The 16,027-nt window shown below is 40.4% G+C and overlaps 1 protein-coding gene across 1 annotated transcript in view; it reads left to right on the forward strand.

The window, feature by feature from the left end:
* The window catches only part of MORN5 (MORN repeat containing 5), a 268,166-nt gene that overhangs the window by 15,735 nt on the left and 236,404 nt on the right, over positions 1-16,027 (forward strand). The window contains exon 3 of the mRNA XM_053695494.1: positions 13,745-13,856. Within this exon, the coding sequence (XP_053551469.1) occupies positions 13,745-13,856 (112 nt within the window). The remainder of the gene's footprint in view (positions 1-13,744; positions 13,857-16,027) is intronic.

Genomic DNA, 16,027 nt, shown 5'->3' on the forward strand with positions numbered 1-16,027 from the left:
TAATAGCTTACCTAGCTAAAATAAAGATAAATTTACCTGTAAAATAAAGTTACAATTACACCTAACACTACACTATACTTTAATAAATTATTCCTATTTAAAATAAATACTTACCTGTAAAATAAACCCTAAGATAGCTACAATATAATTAATAATTACATTGTAGCTATCTTAGGATTTATATTTATTTTACAGGTAACTTTGTATTTATTTTAGCTAGTTAGAATAGTTATTAAATAGTTATTAACTATTTAATAACTACCTAGCTAAAAGAAATACAAAATTACCTGTAAAATAAATCCTAACCTTAAAAGGGCCTAACACTAATCCCCTGAAGATCATCCTACCTTGTCTTCACTCAGCCGAGCAGCGATGGAACCAAAGAGGACATCCGGAGCGGCAGAAGTGATCATCCAAGGGGCGCTGAAGAAATCTTCCATCCGATGAAGTGATCCTCCAAGCGGCGCTGAAGAAATCTTCCATCCGGGCGAGGTCATCTTCCAAGAGGCACTGATCGGAACAGCCAATAGAATGCGAGCTCAATCTGATTGGCTGATTGGATCAGCCAATCGGATTGAACTTGAATCTGATTGGCTGATTCAATCAGCCAATCAGATTTTTTCTACCTTTATTCCGATTGGCTGATAAAATCCTATCAGCCAATCGGAATTGAAGGGACGCCATCTTGGATGACGTCCCTTAAAGGAGCCTTCATTCGTCGGTAGTCCGTCGGGAAAGAAGGATGTTCCGCGTCGGCGGGATGAAGATTCAAGACCTGGCTTGAAAGATGACCTCGCCCGAATAGAAGACTTCTTCAGCGCCTCTTGGAAGATGACCTCGCCCGGATGGAAAATTTCTTCAGCGCCGCTTGGAGGATCACTTCATCGAATAGAAGATTTCTTCAGCGCCCCTTGGATGATCACTTCTGCCGCTCCGGATGTCCTCTTCGGTTCCATCGCTGCTCGGCTGAGTGAAGACAAGGTAGGATGATCTTCAGGGGATTAGTGTTAGGTTATTTTAAGGGGGGTTTGGGTTAGATTAGGGGTATGTGGGTGGTGGGTTTTAATGTTGGGGGGGGGTTGTATTTTTCTTTTACAGGCAAAAGAGCTGAATTCTTTGGGGCATGCCCCCACAAAAGGCCCTTTTAAGGGCTGGTAAGGTAAAAGAGCTTTGAACTTTTTTAATGTAGAATAGGGTAGGGCATTTTTTTATTTTGGGGGGGTTTGTTATTTTATTAGGGGCTTAGATTAGGTGTAAGTAGCTTAAAATTGTTGTAATATTTTTTAAAATGTTTGTAACTTATTTTTTTTATTTTTTGTAACTTAGCTTTTTTTATTTTTTGTACTTTAGTTAGTTTATGTAATTGTATTTAATTGTAGTTATTTGTAGGTAGTTTATTTAGTTAATTTAATGATAGTGTAGTGTTAGGTTTAATTGTAACTTAGGTTAGGATTTATTTTACAGGTAATTTTGTATTTCTTTTAGCTAGGTAGTTATTAAATAGTTAATAACTATTTAATAACTATTCTAACTAGCTAAAATAAATACAAAGTTACCTGTAAAATAAATATAAATCCTAAGATAGCTACAATGTAATTATTAATTATATTGTAGCTATCTTAGGGTTTATTTTACAGGTAAGTATTTAGTTTTAAATAGGAATAATTTATTAAAGTATAGTGTAGTGTTAGGTGTAATTGTAACTTAGGTTAGTTTTTAGTTTACAGGTACATTTCTATTTATTTTAGCTAGGTAGCTATTAAATAGTTAATAACTATTTAATAGCTATTGTACCTAGTTAAAATAAATTGAAAGGTACCTGTAAAATAAAAATAAATCCTAAGATAGCTAGAATATAATTATTATTTATATTGTAGCTATATTAGGGTTTATTTTATAGGTAAGTATTTAGTTTTAAATAGGATTAACTTAGTTAATAATAGAAATATTATTTAGATTTATTTAATTAATATTTAAGTTAGGAGGGTGTTAGGGTTAGTGTTAGACTTAGGTTTAGGGGTTAATAATTTTATTACAGTGGCGGCGGTGTAGTGGGGGGCAGGATAGGGGTTAATAAATTTATTATAGGTGGCGACGGTGTAGGGGGGGCAGGATAGTGGTTAATAAATTTAATATAGGTTGCGGCGGGTTCAGGGAGCGGCGGTTTAGGGGTTAAACTATTTATTTATTTGCAGCGAGGTGCGGGATCAGCAGGATAGGGGTTAATAACTTTATTATAGAGGGCGACGGTATAGGGGGGGCAGGATAGGGGTTACTAGCTATAATGTAGGTGGCAGCAGTGTCCGGGAGCGGCGGTTTAGGGGTTAATACATTTATAAGACTTGCGGCAGAGTCTAGGAGCAGCGGTTTAAGGGTTAGTAACTTTATTTAGTTGCGGGGGGCTCCGGGGGCGCCGGTATAGGGTGTAGAACAGTGTAGTTTAGTGTGAGTGCTTAGTGACAGGCTAGCAAGAAAGCTGTCAAACAGACGAAGAGCAGCGAGATCGGATGAGTGATAACTCTCACAGTCCGCTGCTCATCGCCCCGCGGCTTTTTGACAGCTTTACTTGATAACTTAGGCAAATTTTTTCAGGTCCGCGGCGGCGATGTGAGGCGAGCTAAGGCGGGCGTATTGGGCCGGCGAAGGCAGGAAAGTTGACACGTTGATAACTACCCCCCTATGCATTCTCTGGACATTAAATTACTTTCTTGGAAAGTGTTGTTCCCTTTGGCCATCTCTTCTGCTAGAAGAGTTTCTGAATTATCTGCTCTTTCTTGTGAGTCTCCATTTCTGATTTTTCATCAGGAGAAGGCGGTTTTGCGGACTTCGTTCAAATTTTTACCTAAAGTTGTGAATTCTAACAACATTAGTAGAGAAATTGTTGTCCCTTCTTTGTGTCCTAATCCTAAGAATTATCTGGAGAGATCCTTACATTCTTTGGATGTGGTGAGAGCTTTGAAATATTATGTTGAAGCTACTAAAGTTTTCAGAAAGACTTCTAGTCTATTTGTTATCTTTTCTGTTTCTAGGAAAGGTCAGAAGGCTTCTGCCTTTTCTTTGGCATCTTGGTTAAAGCTTTTGATTCATCATGCCTATTTGGAGTTGGGTAATTCCCCGCCTCAGAGGATTACGGCTCATTCTACTAGGTCAGTTTCCTTTTCCTGGGCTTTTAAGAATGAAGCTTCTGTTGATCATATTTGCAAAGCAGCAACTTGGTTTTCTTTGCATACTTTTACTAAATTCTACCATTTTGATGTTTTCTCTTCTTCAGAAGCTGTTTTTGGTAGAAAAGTACTTCAGGCAGCTGTTTCAGTTTGATTCTTCTGCTTATAATTTCAGTTTTTTTCATTATAAAGATTAAAACTTTTGATTTGGGTTGTGGATTAATTTTACAGCGGAATTGGCTGTCTTTATTTTTATCCCTCCCTCTCTGGTGACTCTTGCGTGGAGTTCCACATCTTGGGTATTTGCTATCCCATACGTCACTAGCTCATGGACTCAATTACATGAAAGAAAACATTTATGTAAGAATTTACCTGATAAATTCATTTCTTTCATATTGGCAAGAGTCCATGAGACCCACCCTTTTTATGGTGGTTATGATTTTTTTGTATAAAGCACAATTATTCAAATTCCTTGTTTATGCTTTCGCTCCTTTCTTATCACTCCACTTCTTGGCTATTCGTTAAACTGAATTGTGGGTGTGGTGGGGGGTGTATTTATAGGCATTTTTGAGGTTTGGGAAACTTTGCCCCTCCTGGTAGGAATATATATCCCATACGTCACTAGCTCATGGACTCTTGCCAATATGAAAGAAATGAATTTATCAGGTAAATTCTTACATAAATTATGTTTTTTACCTCTGTGATTACCCTGTATCTAAGCGTCTGCAGACTGCTAATTATCTCAGTTATATTAATATACTTTTTACCTCTGTGATTACCTTGTATCTAAGCCTCTGCAGACTGCTAATTATCTCAGTTATATTAATATACTTTTTACCTCTGTGATTACCTTGTATCTAAGCGTCTGCAGACTGCCCCCTTATATCAGTTATATTAATATACTTTTTACCTCTGTGATTACCCTGTATCTAAGCCACTGCAGACTGTTCCTTATCTCAGTTATATTAATATACTTTTTACCTCTGTGATTACCCTGTATCTAAGCCTCTGCAGACTGCCCCTTATCTCAGTTATATTAATATACTTTTTACCTCTGTGATTACCTTGTATCTAAGCGTCTGCAGACTGCTAATTATCTCAGTTATATTAATATACTTTTTACCTCTGTGATTACCCTGTATCTAAGCTTCTGCAGACTGCTCCTTATCTCAGTTATATTAATACAATTTTTACTTCTGCGATTACCTTGTATCTAAGCCTCTGCAGACTGCTCCTTATCTCAGTTATATTAATATACTTTTTACCTCTGTGATTACCTTGTATCTAAGCCTCTGCAGACTGCTCCTTATCTCAGTTATATTAATATACTTTTTACCTCTGTTATTACCTTGTATCTAAGTCTCTGCAGACTGCTCCTTATCTCAGTTATATTAATATACTTTTTACCTCTGTAATTACCCTGTATATAAGCCTCTGCAGACTGCTCCTTATCTCAGTTATATTAATATACTTTTTACCTCTGTTATTACCCTGTATCTAAGCCTCTGCAGATTGCCCCTTATCTCAGTTATATTAATATACTTTTTACCTCTGTGATTACCCTGTATCTAAACCTCTGCAGACTGCTCCTTATCTCAGTTATATTAATATACTTTTTACCTCTGTGATTACCTTGTATCTAAGCTTCTGCAGACTGCTCCTTATCTCAGTTATATTAATATACTTTTTACCTCTGTGATTACCCTGTATCTAACCCTCTGCAGACTGCTCCTTATCTCAGTTATATTAATACAATTTTTATCTCTGTAATTACCTTATTTCTAAGCCTCTGCAGACTGCCCCCTGATAACATGAGTATTTATTTATTATCTATTGACTTGCATTTTAGCTGTGTTGTGCACAGTGTTATCTATATGGCCCATATGAACTAGCAGTCTCCTGTTGTGAAAAGCTAATAAAAAGCATATGATAAGAGGCTGTTTAAATGTTATAAAGTGTATTAATATAACAATGTTGTTTGTTCAATGCTGGGAATGGGTAGTAAAGGTGTTATCTATCTTTTTAGACAATACCAATTTTAGTGTTGACTGTCCCTTTAGACACAGCACTTACTCAGAGAGCTTAAAGGGACAGTCAAGTCCCAAAAAAACTTTCCTGTTTCAAATAGGGCATGCAATTTTAGACAATGCTAACACTAAAACAGTGATAACGTTTACTAGAAGCATTTTTGCTGATACATGTATATTGAAAATATGTTTCTATTCAAATATGTAATTCATCTATGTGCATTTAAATTTTTACCGGAATGTCTCTTTAAAGGGACAGTAAACCTTAAAGGGACAGTCTAGTCAAAATTAAACTTTCATGATTCAGATAGGGCATGCAATTTTAAACAACTTTCCAATTTACTTCTATTATCTAATTTGGTCAATTCTTTAGATATCCTTTGTTGAAGAAATAGCAATGCACATGTGTGAGCCAATCACACAAGGCCCCTAAGTGCAGCAACCAATCAGCAGCTACTGAGCATATCTAGATATGCTTTTCAGCAAGTGATATCAAGAGAATGAAGCAAATTAGATAATAGAAGTAAATTAGAAAGTTGTTTAAAATGGCATGCTCTTTCTAAATCACGAAAGAAAAAAAATTGGCTTTCATGCCCCTTTAAAAATAATGTTACAGTTGCAAGAAAAAGTATGTGAACCCTTTGGAATGATATGGATTTCTGCACAAATTGGTCATAAAATGTGATCTGATCATCATCTAAGTCACAACAATAGACAATCACAGTCTGCTTAAACTAATAACACACAAAGAATGACATGTTGCCATGTTTTTATTGAACACACCATGTAAACATTCACAGTGCAGGTGGAAAAGTATGTGAACCCCTAGACTAATGGCATCTCCAAGAGCTAATTGGAGTGAGATGTCAGCCAACTGGAGTCCAATCAATGAGATGAGATTGGAGGTGTTGGTAACAGCTGCCCTGCCCAATAAAAAACACACACCAGTTCTGGGTTTGCTTTTCACAAGAAGCATTGCCTGATGTGAATGATGCCTCGCACAAAAGAGCTCTCAGAAGACCTACGATTAAGAATTGTTGACTTGCATAAAGCTGGAAAGGGTTATAAAAGTATCTCCAAAAGCCTTGCTGTTCATCAGTCCACGGTAAGACAAATTGTCTATAAATGGAGAAAGTTCAGCACTGCTGCTACTCTCCCTAGAAGTGGCCGTCCTGTAAAGATGACTGCAAGAGCACAGCGCAGACTGCTCAATGAGGTGAAGAAGAATCCTAGAGTGTCAGCTAAAGACTTACAAAAGTCACTGGCAAATGCTAACATCCCTGTTAACGAATCTACAATAGGTAAAACACTAAACAAAAATGGATTTCATGGGAGGATACCACAGAGGAAGCCACCGCTGTCCAACAAAACATTGCTGCACGTTAACAGTTTGCACAAGAGCACCTGGATGTTCCACCGCAGTACTGGCAAAATATTCTGTGGACAGATGAAACCAAAGTTGAGTTGTTTGGAAGAAACACACAACACTATGTGTGGCGAAAAAGAGGCACAGCACACCAACATCAAAACCTCATCCCAACTGTGAAGTATGGTGGTGGGGGCATCATGGTTTGGGGCTGCTTTGCTGCGTCAGGGCCTGGATGGATTGCTATCATCGAATGAAAAATGAATTCCCAAGTTTATCAAGACATTTTGCAGGAGAACTTAAGGCCATCAGTCTACCAGCTGAAGCTCAACAAAAGATGGGTGTTGCAACAGGACAATGACCCAAAGCATAGAAGTAAATCAACAACAGAATGGCTTAAACAGAAGAAAATACGCCTTCTGAACTGGCCCAGTCAGAGTCCTGACCTCAACCCGATTGAGATGCTGTGGCATGACCTCAAGAAAGCGATTCACACCAGACATCCCAAGAATATTGCTGAACTGAAACAGTTCTGTAAAGAAGAATGGTCAAGAATTACTCCTGACCGTTGTGCACGTCTGATCTGCAACTACAGGAAAGGTTTGGTGGAAGTTATTGCTGCCAAAGGAGGTTCAACCAGTTATTAAATCCAAGGGTTCACATAATTTTTACACCTGCACTGTGAATGTTTACATGGTGTGTTCAATAAAAACATGGCAACATTTCATTCTTTGTGTGTTATTAGTTTAAGCAGACTGTGATTGTCTATTGTTGTGACTTAAATGATGATCAGATCACATTTTATGACCAATTTGTGCAGAAATCCATATCATTCCAAAGGGTTCACATACTTTTTCTTGCAACTGTATATAATTCTGCACATAGTGCAGAATTATATAACATTATATTAGCCAAACATTTATAAAACGTAATTTCCCCTTTTAATTAAAAAAAAAAAACAACGCTGTTGAGCGGGTCTGTTATATTTACTCAGCGCATCGGGCCAGCTGTATAGTCACAGCCCGGCCCGACCGCGCCATAAGACTAAGTGCAGCTTGCTCCTGTCACAGAATTATATAACATTATTTTTAAAGTTTACTGACACTTTAAGTAAAAGAATGGCTCTGAATATGTTTGACTCAACGTTTAATCTCACTGTAAAATGTTTAATAAAGGAAAATAAAACAGAGCAGGATACATTCATTATTTATTTTTCCTGCTTTTGTAAAATGCTTTTCACAATGGTTTATCCCTGATCTGCTAGTGACTTATACATTTTTGTAAACTGTGCCAACAAAATGATAGTGTGAAATTATTTGTTAAAAACGTATTTTCCACTGTGGTATTTAATTGCTGATAGCAGGTAGTGGCATCTTACAAAATGATAACACAATCAGGACACTTGCACATCTTGGGTTAATGGGACATGAAACACAATCTTTTTCTTTTGTGATTCAAATAGAGACTACCTTTTAAAACAACCTTCCAATTTACTTCTTTTATACAATTTGCTTCATTCTCCTTGTGAGCAGCAATGCACCACTGGGAGCTAGCTGAATACATTGGTAAGCCAATGAAAAGAGGTATATATGTGTGCAGCCACCAATCAGCATCGAGCTCCCAGCTCCTTAGCCTACCTAGATATGCTTTTCAACAAACGATACCAAGAGTACTAAGCAAATTAGATAATATAAGTACATTTGAAAGTTGTTTAAAATTGTATTCGCTATCTGAAGCATGAAAGAAAAATTTGGGGTTTCATGTCCCTTTAAACAAAAGGCTTTTTCGTGACAAAATCATTAAATCCTATACTTGCACATCATGGGTTAAGTGAGAGGCTATTTTGAGGGGTGTGACACAATCATTAAATCCTATACTGCGCATCATGGGTTAAGTGAGAGGCTATTTTGTGACAAAATCATTAAATCCTATACTTGCGCATCATGGGTTAAGTGAGAGGCTATTTTGTGACAAAATCATTAAATCCTATATTTGCACATCATGGGTTAAGTGAGAGGCTATTTTGAGGGGTGTGACACAATCATTAAATCCAATACTTGCGCATCATGGGTTAAGTGAGAGGCTATTTTGTTACAAATCATTAAATCCTATACTGCGCATCATGGGTTAAGTGAGAGGCTATTTTGTGACAAAATCATTAAATCCTATACTTGCTCATCATGAGTTAAGTGAGAGGCTATTTTGTGACAAAATCATTAAATCCTATACTTGCACATCATGGGTTAAGTGAGAGGCTATTTTGTGACAAAATCATTAAATCCTATACTTGCACATCATGGGTTAAGTGAGAGGCTATTTTCTTCTTAAATGGAGAGAGTCCACAGCTGCATTCTTTACTTTTGGGAAATAAGAACCTGGCCACCAGAAGGAGGCAAAGACACCCCAGCCAAAGGCTTAAATACTCCTCCCACTCCCCTCATCCCCCAGTCACTCTTTGTCTTTCGTCCCAGGAGGTTGGCAGAGAAGTGTCAGAATTTTATTTGTCTCTTATGGAGGGTAGTACTCTTCGACATGGGGCAAGAGTTTTAAGTAATCCTGTCAGTCTCTCAGTGAGGGCTTGGATGAAAGTTAGAGTCCGGAGATGCAGGAAGAGTCTTTCTGCAAGACCATCCCGACTCATGTTAACAGCTCCTCAAGCAATCTGCGTTGTCGAACTTCACTCCGCTGCCTGCTTTCTTCTCTCAAGTCCATGGCAGAGGCGATGCTACTATCCGTCACACTTGAAGGGCCGTGTTCCTGCTCCACAGCGTAGATTCTGGTAAGATCGTTTCATTTTATTTTATTCGTCAATGTACTGTAATGTGAATGTTTTCCCGAGAGGCTACCACCTTGCGGGTCTATCTTATCACAAGGGTCTCAGTGAATCTCTTTTAGTATCTTGGAATCGAGAGTTAATATCTCCTGAGGGGGGTTATTGAACAGGGGGGTTTATAATCATGTTTGTTAGGTGATTCAACCTGCTTATGTGTGATGTTTATGGGCTCGTGGTTTGAACATTGAGGCCTTTGGAAGTGGCGCAGCCTTTTGGTTGGGCGCACTTTTTTGGACTGTACGGTTCACCTTGTGTCTGGTGTGGTTATGTTCTGTTTTCTATTTCCGCATTCCCGACCGTGTGGCAAAGGAAATATTCTAATCCGCAGGGGTCTGGTCATCCATTGTGGGTGTCAGGTGCCATTTTTGTTTTACTACATTAGTCCATATTTATATATCCTCTACCAGTTATGGAGGACTCTGATACTGAGACTGTGCTAATTTCAGATTCAGTTACAGAGGATTCTGATACTGCAACTATTTTGATTTCAGATTCAGATTCTGTGTCCGGTGTTGAATCCGGACTGGCCTCATTGACACATGTCAACCAGTTTTGTTCCGTATGCCATTTTAGAGCGCCTTGTTCCTCGGGCTCGGGGAATCAAGGGACAGCAGAGCCATCCGCCTCTGGGGGTCCTGTCCTCCAAGAGGTGAGTTCCCTACCGATTCAAACTTCTACACATGCAGGTAACCCAGTTTCTGATTCTTCCATGCAGGGTGGCGTGTTCCCCCCGGAGGTTGCAGCACGTTTTTGCTTCCACATAATGTTGGCGATTGTTTGTCTGCAGAGTCCAGACATTTATTTAAGAATGTGCTCGTGCCCTATTGTCCTGGGCCTTCCGCATTGGAGAGGGCCTCTACAGTTCCCCGCGGGTGTAACTGTCCCTGAGTGTTGTGCCTTTTGTTATAGGATTGCGCTACTTCGCGTATTGCTCAGACATGTTTTTTCAGTTATTGAATGACCCTATCGTTACCAGATACAGGGATTTTCAGTCTGCTAATTCAAATGGTGCACCTCATTAGACATGTTTTCTTTTTTTCCCCTATGAGGGAGAATTTGGCAGCTTACCAGTTAGGACCCTAAGTGCAGGCTGGTCCTGTTGGGTTCGTTCGGTCTTAAGGCTGTTCAGACACGTGTCGCTGTTCTGCTCGGCTGGTACGGTAGAAGCGCAGAGTGCTCAGGTTTTAATTGGTTTTCATGTTCAACTAAGCATTCGAGAGGAGCTGTGGGTCCGTAAGGCGGGATGGACTCTTTCGGTCCTTATAGCCTTAAGTCATAGGTGACTGGGTCAGGGGAGTTTTTCCGCTATGTCACTCTATCTGACATCTGATATCATTAGAACCTAGTGTTTTCCTCCCCCATGCGGGGGAGGGTTGGAGGGCTTAGTGCCCCATTACCACAGTTTGAGCGGTTTGGCCTTTGGTCTCAGGGCTCTGGATTGCCCTTGTGGGCCTGATCCAATAGCTTGTATCAGATTAGGCTGTCTAGCATGCGGAGGGTTTTCAGTTTGAAACCAGTTGCAGCTCTTTTCAGTTTGAAACCAGTTGCAGGTGTTTGCATATGCTTTTTATAGTGTATCTAGATACTGCTCTTACTCTTGATGTGTACTGTCTGTTTGAGTGGAGACCTTTGGGTCTCCTTCCATTGTCCCAGGTGAGTGGGATCTCCTTTTAGGGATCTGTCTTTCCCGGTGATGGTTAATCCCTGTGGGGACTTTGTTTAGCTTGGGGTTTCCCGAAGCTGGGAAAACTTAGTGCCTTTTTTCTTCTCTGTGTCCTCTGCTGGTGTAGAGGTGATGGGGAGTTTAGTCTTGCTTGCAGGTATTTTTTTTACCTTGAGGTATCCCTTATGTTTTCCTGAGGCCTTAAGAAGTCTCTTCATAAGACTTCGAGCCTTGCTCCTTGGAGCGTTGGACTTTGGCTAGGGGTGATTCCTTCCTTGGTCAGGGCTTTCGAGTTCTTCTTGCCATCCGGATTCTCTCGGTATGCATTCATATCCCTTGTGTCTGGCCTTTTGGCCAGTTGGGGTGTTTAGTTCTAGGGTACGGTTGCCTGAACTATTAGGTGCACGGACCTGTTTTTCTCCTGAGACTTCTGGTTGCTGAGGCTTCGCTTGGCCTTTTTCCTGACCTAGTCTTGGGTTGTTTTGGAATCTTGGATCTCAGGGTTGGTTGGAGTGTTCCACAGTAGTGGGAACTTGGGCTATGTCCTTTCTCCATCTACCTGGCCTAGTCATAGTTGGCCAGGTTTTCGGAGTATTTATTACTCTTTGCAACAGAGTAGCCCATGTCATCGAGTGGTTAGCTGTGTGGCTTGCGCCTCAAGGGTTGTTGGTTCATACCCAGCTGTGGGCACTGGATGTCCAATTTCTTAGGGTTGCATTCCCCTGGTCAGCTTGCCAGTGTACCCGTGGATTCCCTGCTTTGCAGGTGAATGGGTTGGCTGTGCCTCTGCTTGGCAAGCTACTTGTAGGGGAGTCCTTTTCTAGGACATTTGTGTTGGGGATTTATCTTCCCATTAGCTGGTAGCTTCTGGCCTTGAGGACAGTTGTTGCCCTTCCGGCCTCATCCCTTTTCTTTAGGGGATATTCTCCTCCCTATGGAGATGGAGTCCTTTCTTGGGGCTTCTCCTGGATGGGAGGTGGAAAGGTTGGATTAGTCCCCCCTGATGTCTTGCTGGCTCCAAGTCAGACTTGTTGGGCCTTTATTTTGATAGATCCTTAGTTCTATGGCCTTGTTGTCTGTTTTCAGAGTCGGGTTGTATTTGTACTCTGTGGGGATGGCTGTGATATCCTTACGCTCATTCCTGTACCAGTTCCTGGATTCTTCTGTTTCCTTTATTTTGGATCCCTAGGGCTGGGTTGGTCCAGCTGGGTGTGGGTCTTCAGTTCAGGATGGCCGAGCGGTCTAAGGCGCTGCATTCAGGTAGCAGTCTCCTCTGGATGTGTAAACTTTGTTGAGTCTATTTGTTAGCTCAGTCTGCTAGGATATAGAATTTCCTTTCAACTTGCTCCATCGATTTCAGAAGAGGGTCTACTCTTCCTTCGGGTTCTGAGGGTAGACTCTCCTCGGGGGGAGGCCTCAATTGAGGTTTTGTGTTCCCTTTTTAGGGATCTGTATAGGTCGGGCGGCTTTGGTTGCCTGGAGCGTGCCCTCTGTCTTGGGGTTGCTTTTGCGGTCTGTTCCTTGCTTGACTGGTTCTTCTTCCTCGCAAGTGCCCTCTGTGTCGTCCTGATATGGACTCTATGTTCTCAAACTTGGGGTTTTTCACCTGGGTCTTTTAAACATTTTTCGTGGTTGAATGCTTGGTAATCTATGTTCAGATGCTGGGAGGACTTTGCTTCTTCAGTTGCATTCAGTGCTTGAAGGATGTTGGAGAGAAGTCTGTTCTGTCTCTGTGCCCGGTCTTATCCCGGGTTTCGCTTGGTATAGGCGTGGCCTCCTTTTCCTGTTTGGGCCTGTTTGGGTCTCTGTGAGCTGGGCTCACTCTTGGTGGAGGTGTTCTTTTTTGTATTAGGGGACCTTTCAGTTTCCTCAGTTCTCCTTTGCCTTGTCCCCTTGGGGATTTTCGGCTAGTGTCCCCTTCATTAGTGGGGGGTGAGTGGTGGGGGACCATCTGTTGGGCGACGGTGTCTCCTGGAGGACTGTTGGCTCAGTCGAGTCCGTTTTGCGGTCTCTAGTTTGGCTTCTGGACTAACCGCAAGTCAGTGTCCTTGCGGCTTTTCCTTTAAAAAAATTCTCGGCTTCGGACGAAGCAGGGTTTTTATTGGGAGTTTCAGGCCTGGTGTCCTCATTATGGGCCACCTATTGTACCCTCCTGTCTTGGCATTCAGTGTCCTCTATAGCTTGGGTATTGTTTTCCCAAAAGTAATGAATGCAGCTGTGGATTCCATTTAAGAAGAAAAACATAACTTATGCTTAACTGATCATTTCCTTTTCTTCTGATGGAAAGAATCCACAGCTCCCCACCCGTAATTTTATATGGGGCGTCCATATTATTCTTCTGGCACCTTTTACCCTGATATTTCTTCTACTGTTCCTTGTTCCTCGGCAGAATGACCGTGGGATGAGGAGAGTGAGAGGAGTATTTAAGCCTTTGCCTGGGGTGTTTTTGCCTCCTCCTGGTGGCCAGGTTCTTATTTCCCAAAAGTAATGAATGCAGCTGTGGACTCTTTCCATCAGAAGAAAAAGAAATGATCAGGTAAGCATAATTTATGTTTTTGTGGGGTGTCACAAAATCATTAAATCCTATACTTGCGCATCATGGGTTAAGTGGGAGGCTATTGCTTGTATGTTACTCAGAGCATCTGTAACATTTCTGCCCTATTAGAACTAATGTTTTTTTCTTTTTCATAGGGTGAATATACTTTTTCAGATGGGCTTAAATTCAAAGATAAAAACTGGGAATACTGTGATGGGTATGACAGGAGGTTTTATACCGAGATCTGCAGTGGATTAAAACCAGCAGGTATTTTATAAAAACTGGGAATACTGTGATGGGTATGACATGAGGTTTTATACCGAGATCTGCAGTGGATTAAAACCAGCAGGTATTTTATAAAAACTGGGAATACTGTGATGGGTATGACATGAGGTTTTATACCGAGATCTGCAGTGGATTAAAACCAGCAGGTATTTTATAAAAACTGGGAATACTGTGATGGGTATGACATGAGGTTTTATACCGAGATCTGCAGTGGATTAAAACCAGCAGGTATTTTATAAAAACTGGGAATACTGTTATGGGTATGACATGAGGTTTTATACCGAGATCTGCAGTGGATTAAAACCAGCAGGTATTTTATAAAAACTGGGAATACTGTTATGGGTATGACATGAGGTTTTATACCGAGATCTGCAGTGGATTAAAACCAGCAGGTATTTTATAAAAACTGGGAATACTGTGATGGGTATGACATGAGGTTTTATACCGAGATCTGCAGTGGATTAAAACCAGCAGGTATTTTATAAAAACTGGGAATACTGTGATGGGTATGACATGAGGTTTTATACCGAGATCTGCAGTGGGTTAAAATCAGCAGGTATTTTATAAAAACTGGGAATACTGTGACGGGTATGACAGGAGGTTTTATACCGAGATCTGCAGTGGGTTAAAACCAGCAGGTATTTTATAAAAACTGGGAATACTGTGATGGGTATGACATGAGGTTTTATACCGAGATCTGCAGTGGATTAAAACCAGCAGGTATTTTATAAAAACTGGGAATACTGTTATGGGTATGACATGAGGTTTTATACCGAGATCTGCAGTGGATTAAAACCAGCAGGTATTTTATAAAAACTGGGAATACTGTGATGGGTATGACATGAGGTTTTATACCGAGATCTGCAGTGGATTAAAACCAGCAGGTATTTTATAAAAACTGGGAATACTGTTATGGGTATTACATGAGGTTTTATACCGAGATCTGCAGTGGATTTAAACCAGCAGGTATTTTATAAAAACTGGGAATACTGTGATGGGTATGACAGGAGGTTTTATACCGAGATCTGCAGTGGATTAAAACCAGCAGGTATTTTATAAAAACTGGGAATACTGTTATGGGTATGACATGAGGTTTTATACCGAGATCTGCAGTGGGTTAAAACCAGCAGGTATTTTATAAAAATGGGGAATACTGTGATGGGTATGACAGGAGGTTTTATACCGAGATCTGCAGTGGGTTAAAACCAGCAGGTATTTTACTGTGATGGGTATGACAGGAGGTTTTATACCGAGATCTGCAGTGGATTAAAACCAGCAGGTATTTTATAAAAACTGGTTATACTGTGATGGGTATGACAGGAGGTTTTATACCGGGATCTGCAGTGGGTTAAAACCAGCAGGTATTTTACTGTGATGGGTATGTGTCAGGGATCAGGTTGTTTCTACTCTTAATTGGATCACCAATCATATTCTGACAACGCCTAAATAACACCTGAATACCTAACTAACCTTGCTTAGTATTTTGTTTCTCCTTGCCAGAGCAACACTGAGCCTTTTCCTTGAGACTTCCTAGTTTCACTGGATATTCATTATCTAACTGAACTCTCCTTAACAAAGCTTGTTTGTTTTCCTATACAGGAGGAATTGTTGCCGAACTACTAAAGAACCTAATCATACAATTAATTCAAAACCTCTCACAGCCTGGAATCTCTAACACAGGACCTACTTCTGGACAGCTTTATTACAAACACAGGGTAACTAACCGTATCTGCAGTAAGTGTGCCTTTTAACCTGGAAACTTGTCAGCTCTCCGGTTATCTCTCCCCTGCTCTCTCACAGCGTTCAACCGCTGACATCACTCTGACAGCCTGCAACTCCTCTCGCTGTTCAGACAGGAAGTATCTGGATTGCTGCCAGTTTTCGTACAGACACCGGAGTTTCACTGCCACATAAGAAGACACTGTGAGTACTTAGCAAACTTTTCTATTAAGTTGTCTACTGTACTCCATCTGAGTATTACATTACAAGAGTTATCTGGGACATTTTGTTTATTTGAAACACTGCTTCAAACTTGTGATCTGTTTGGATTAATCAATTGAACTGTCATTTCCTGTGTATCTCAGCTGCTAATTTCTAAGAAGTATACCAATTCCTGTTCATGACTTTAAATCATATTAAGGCAATATTGTCTC

This window comes from Bombina bombina, chromosome 12 (assembly GCF_027579735.1).
Source record: "Bombina bombina isolate aBomBom1 chromosome 12, aBomBom1.pri, whole genome shotgun sequence".
NCBI lineage: Eukaryota > Metazoa > Chordata > Amphibia > Anura > Bombinatoridae > Bombina > Bombina bombina.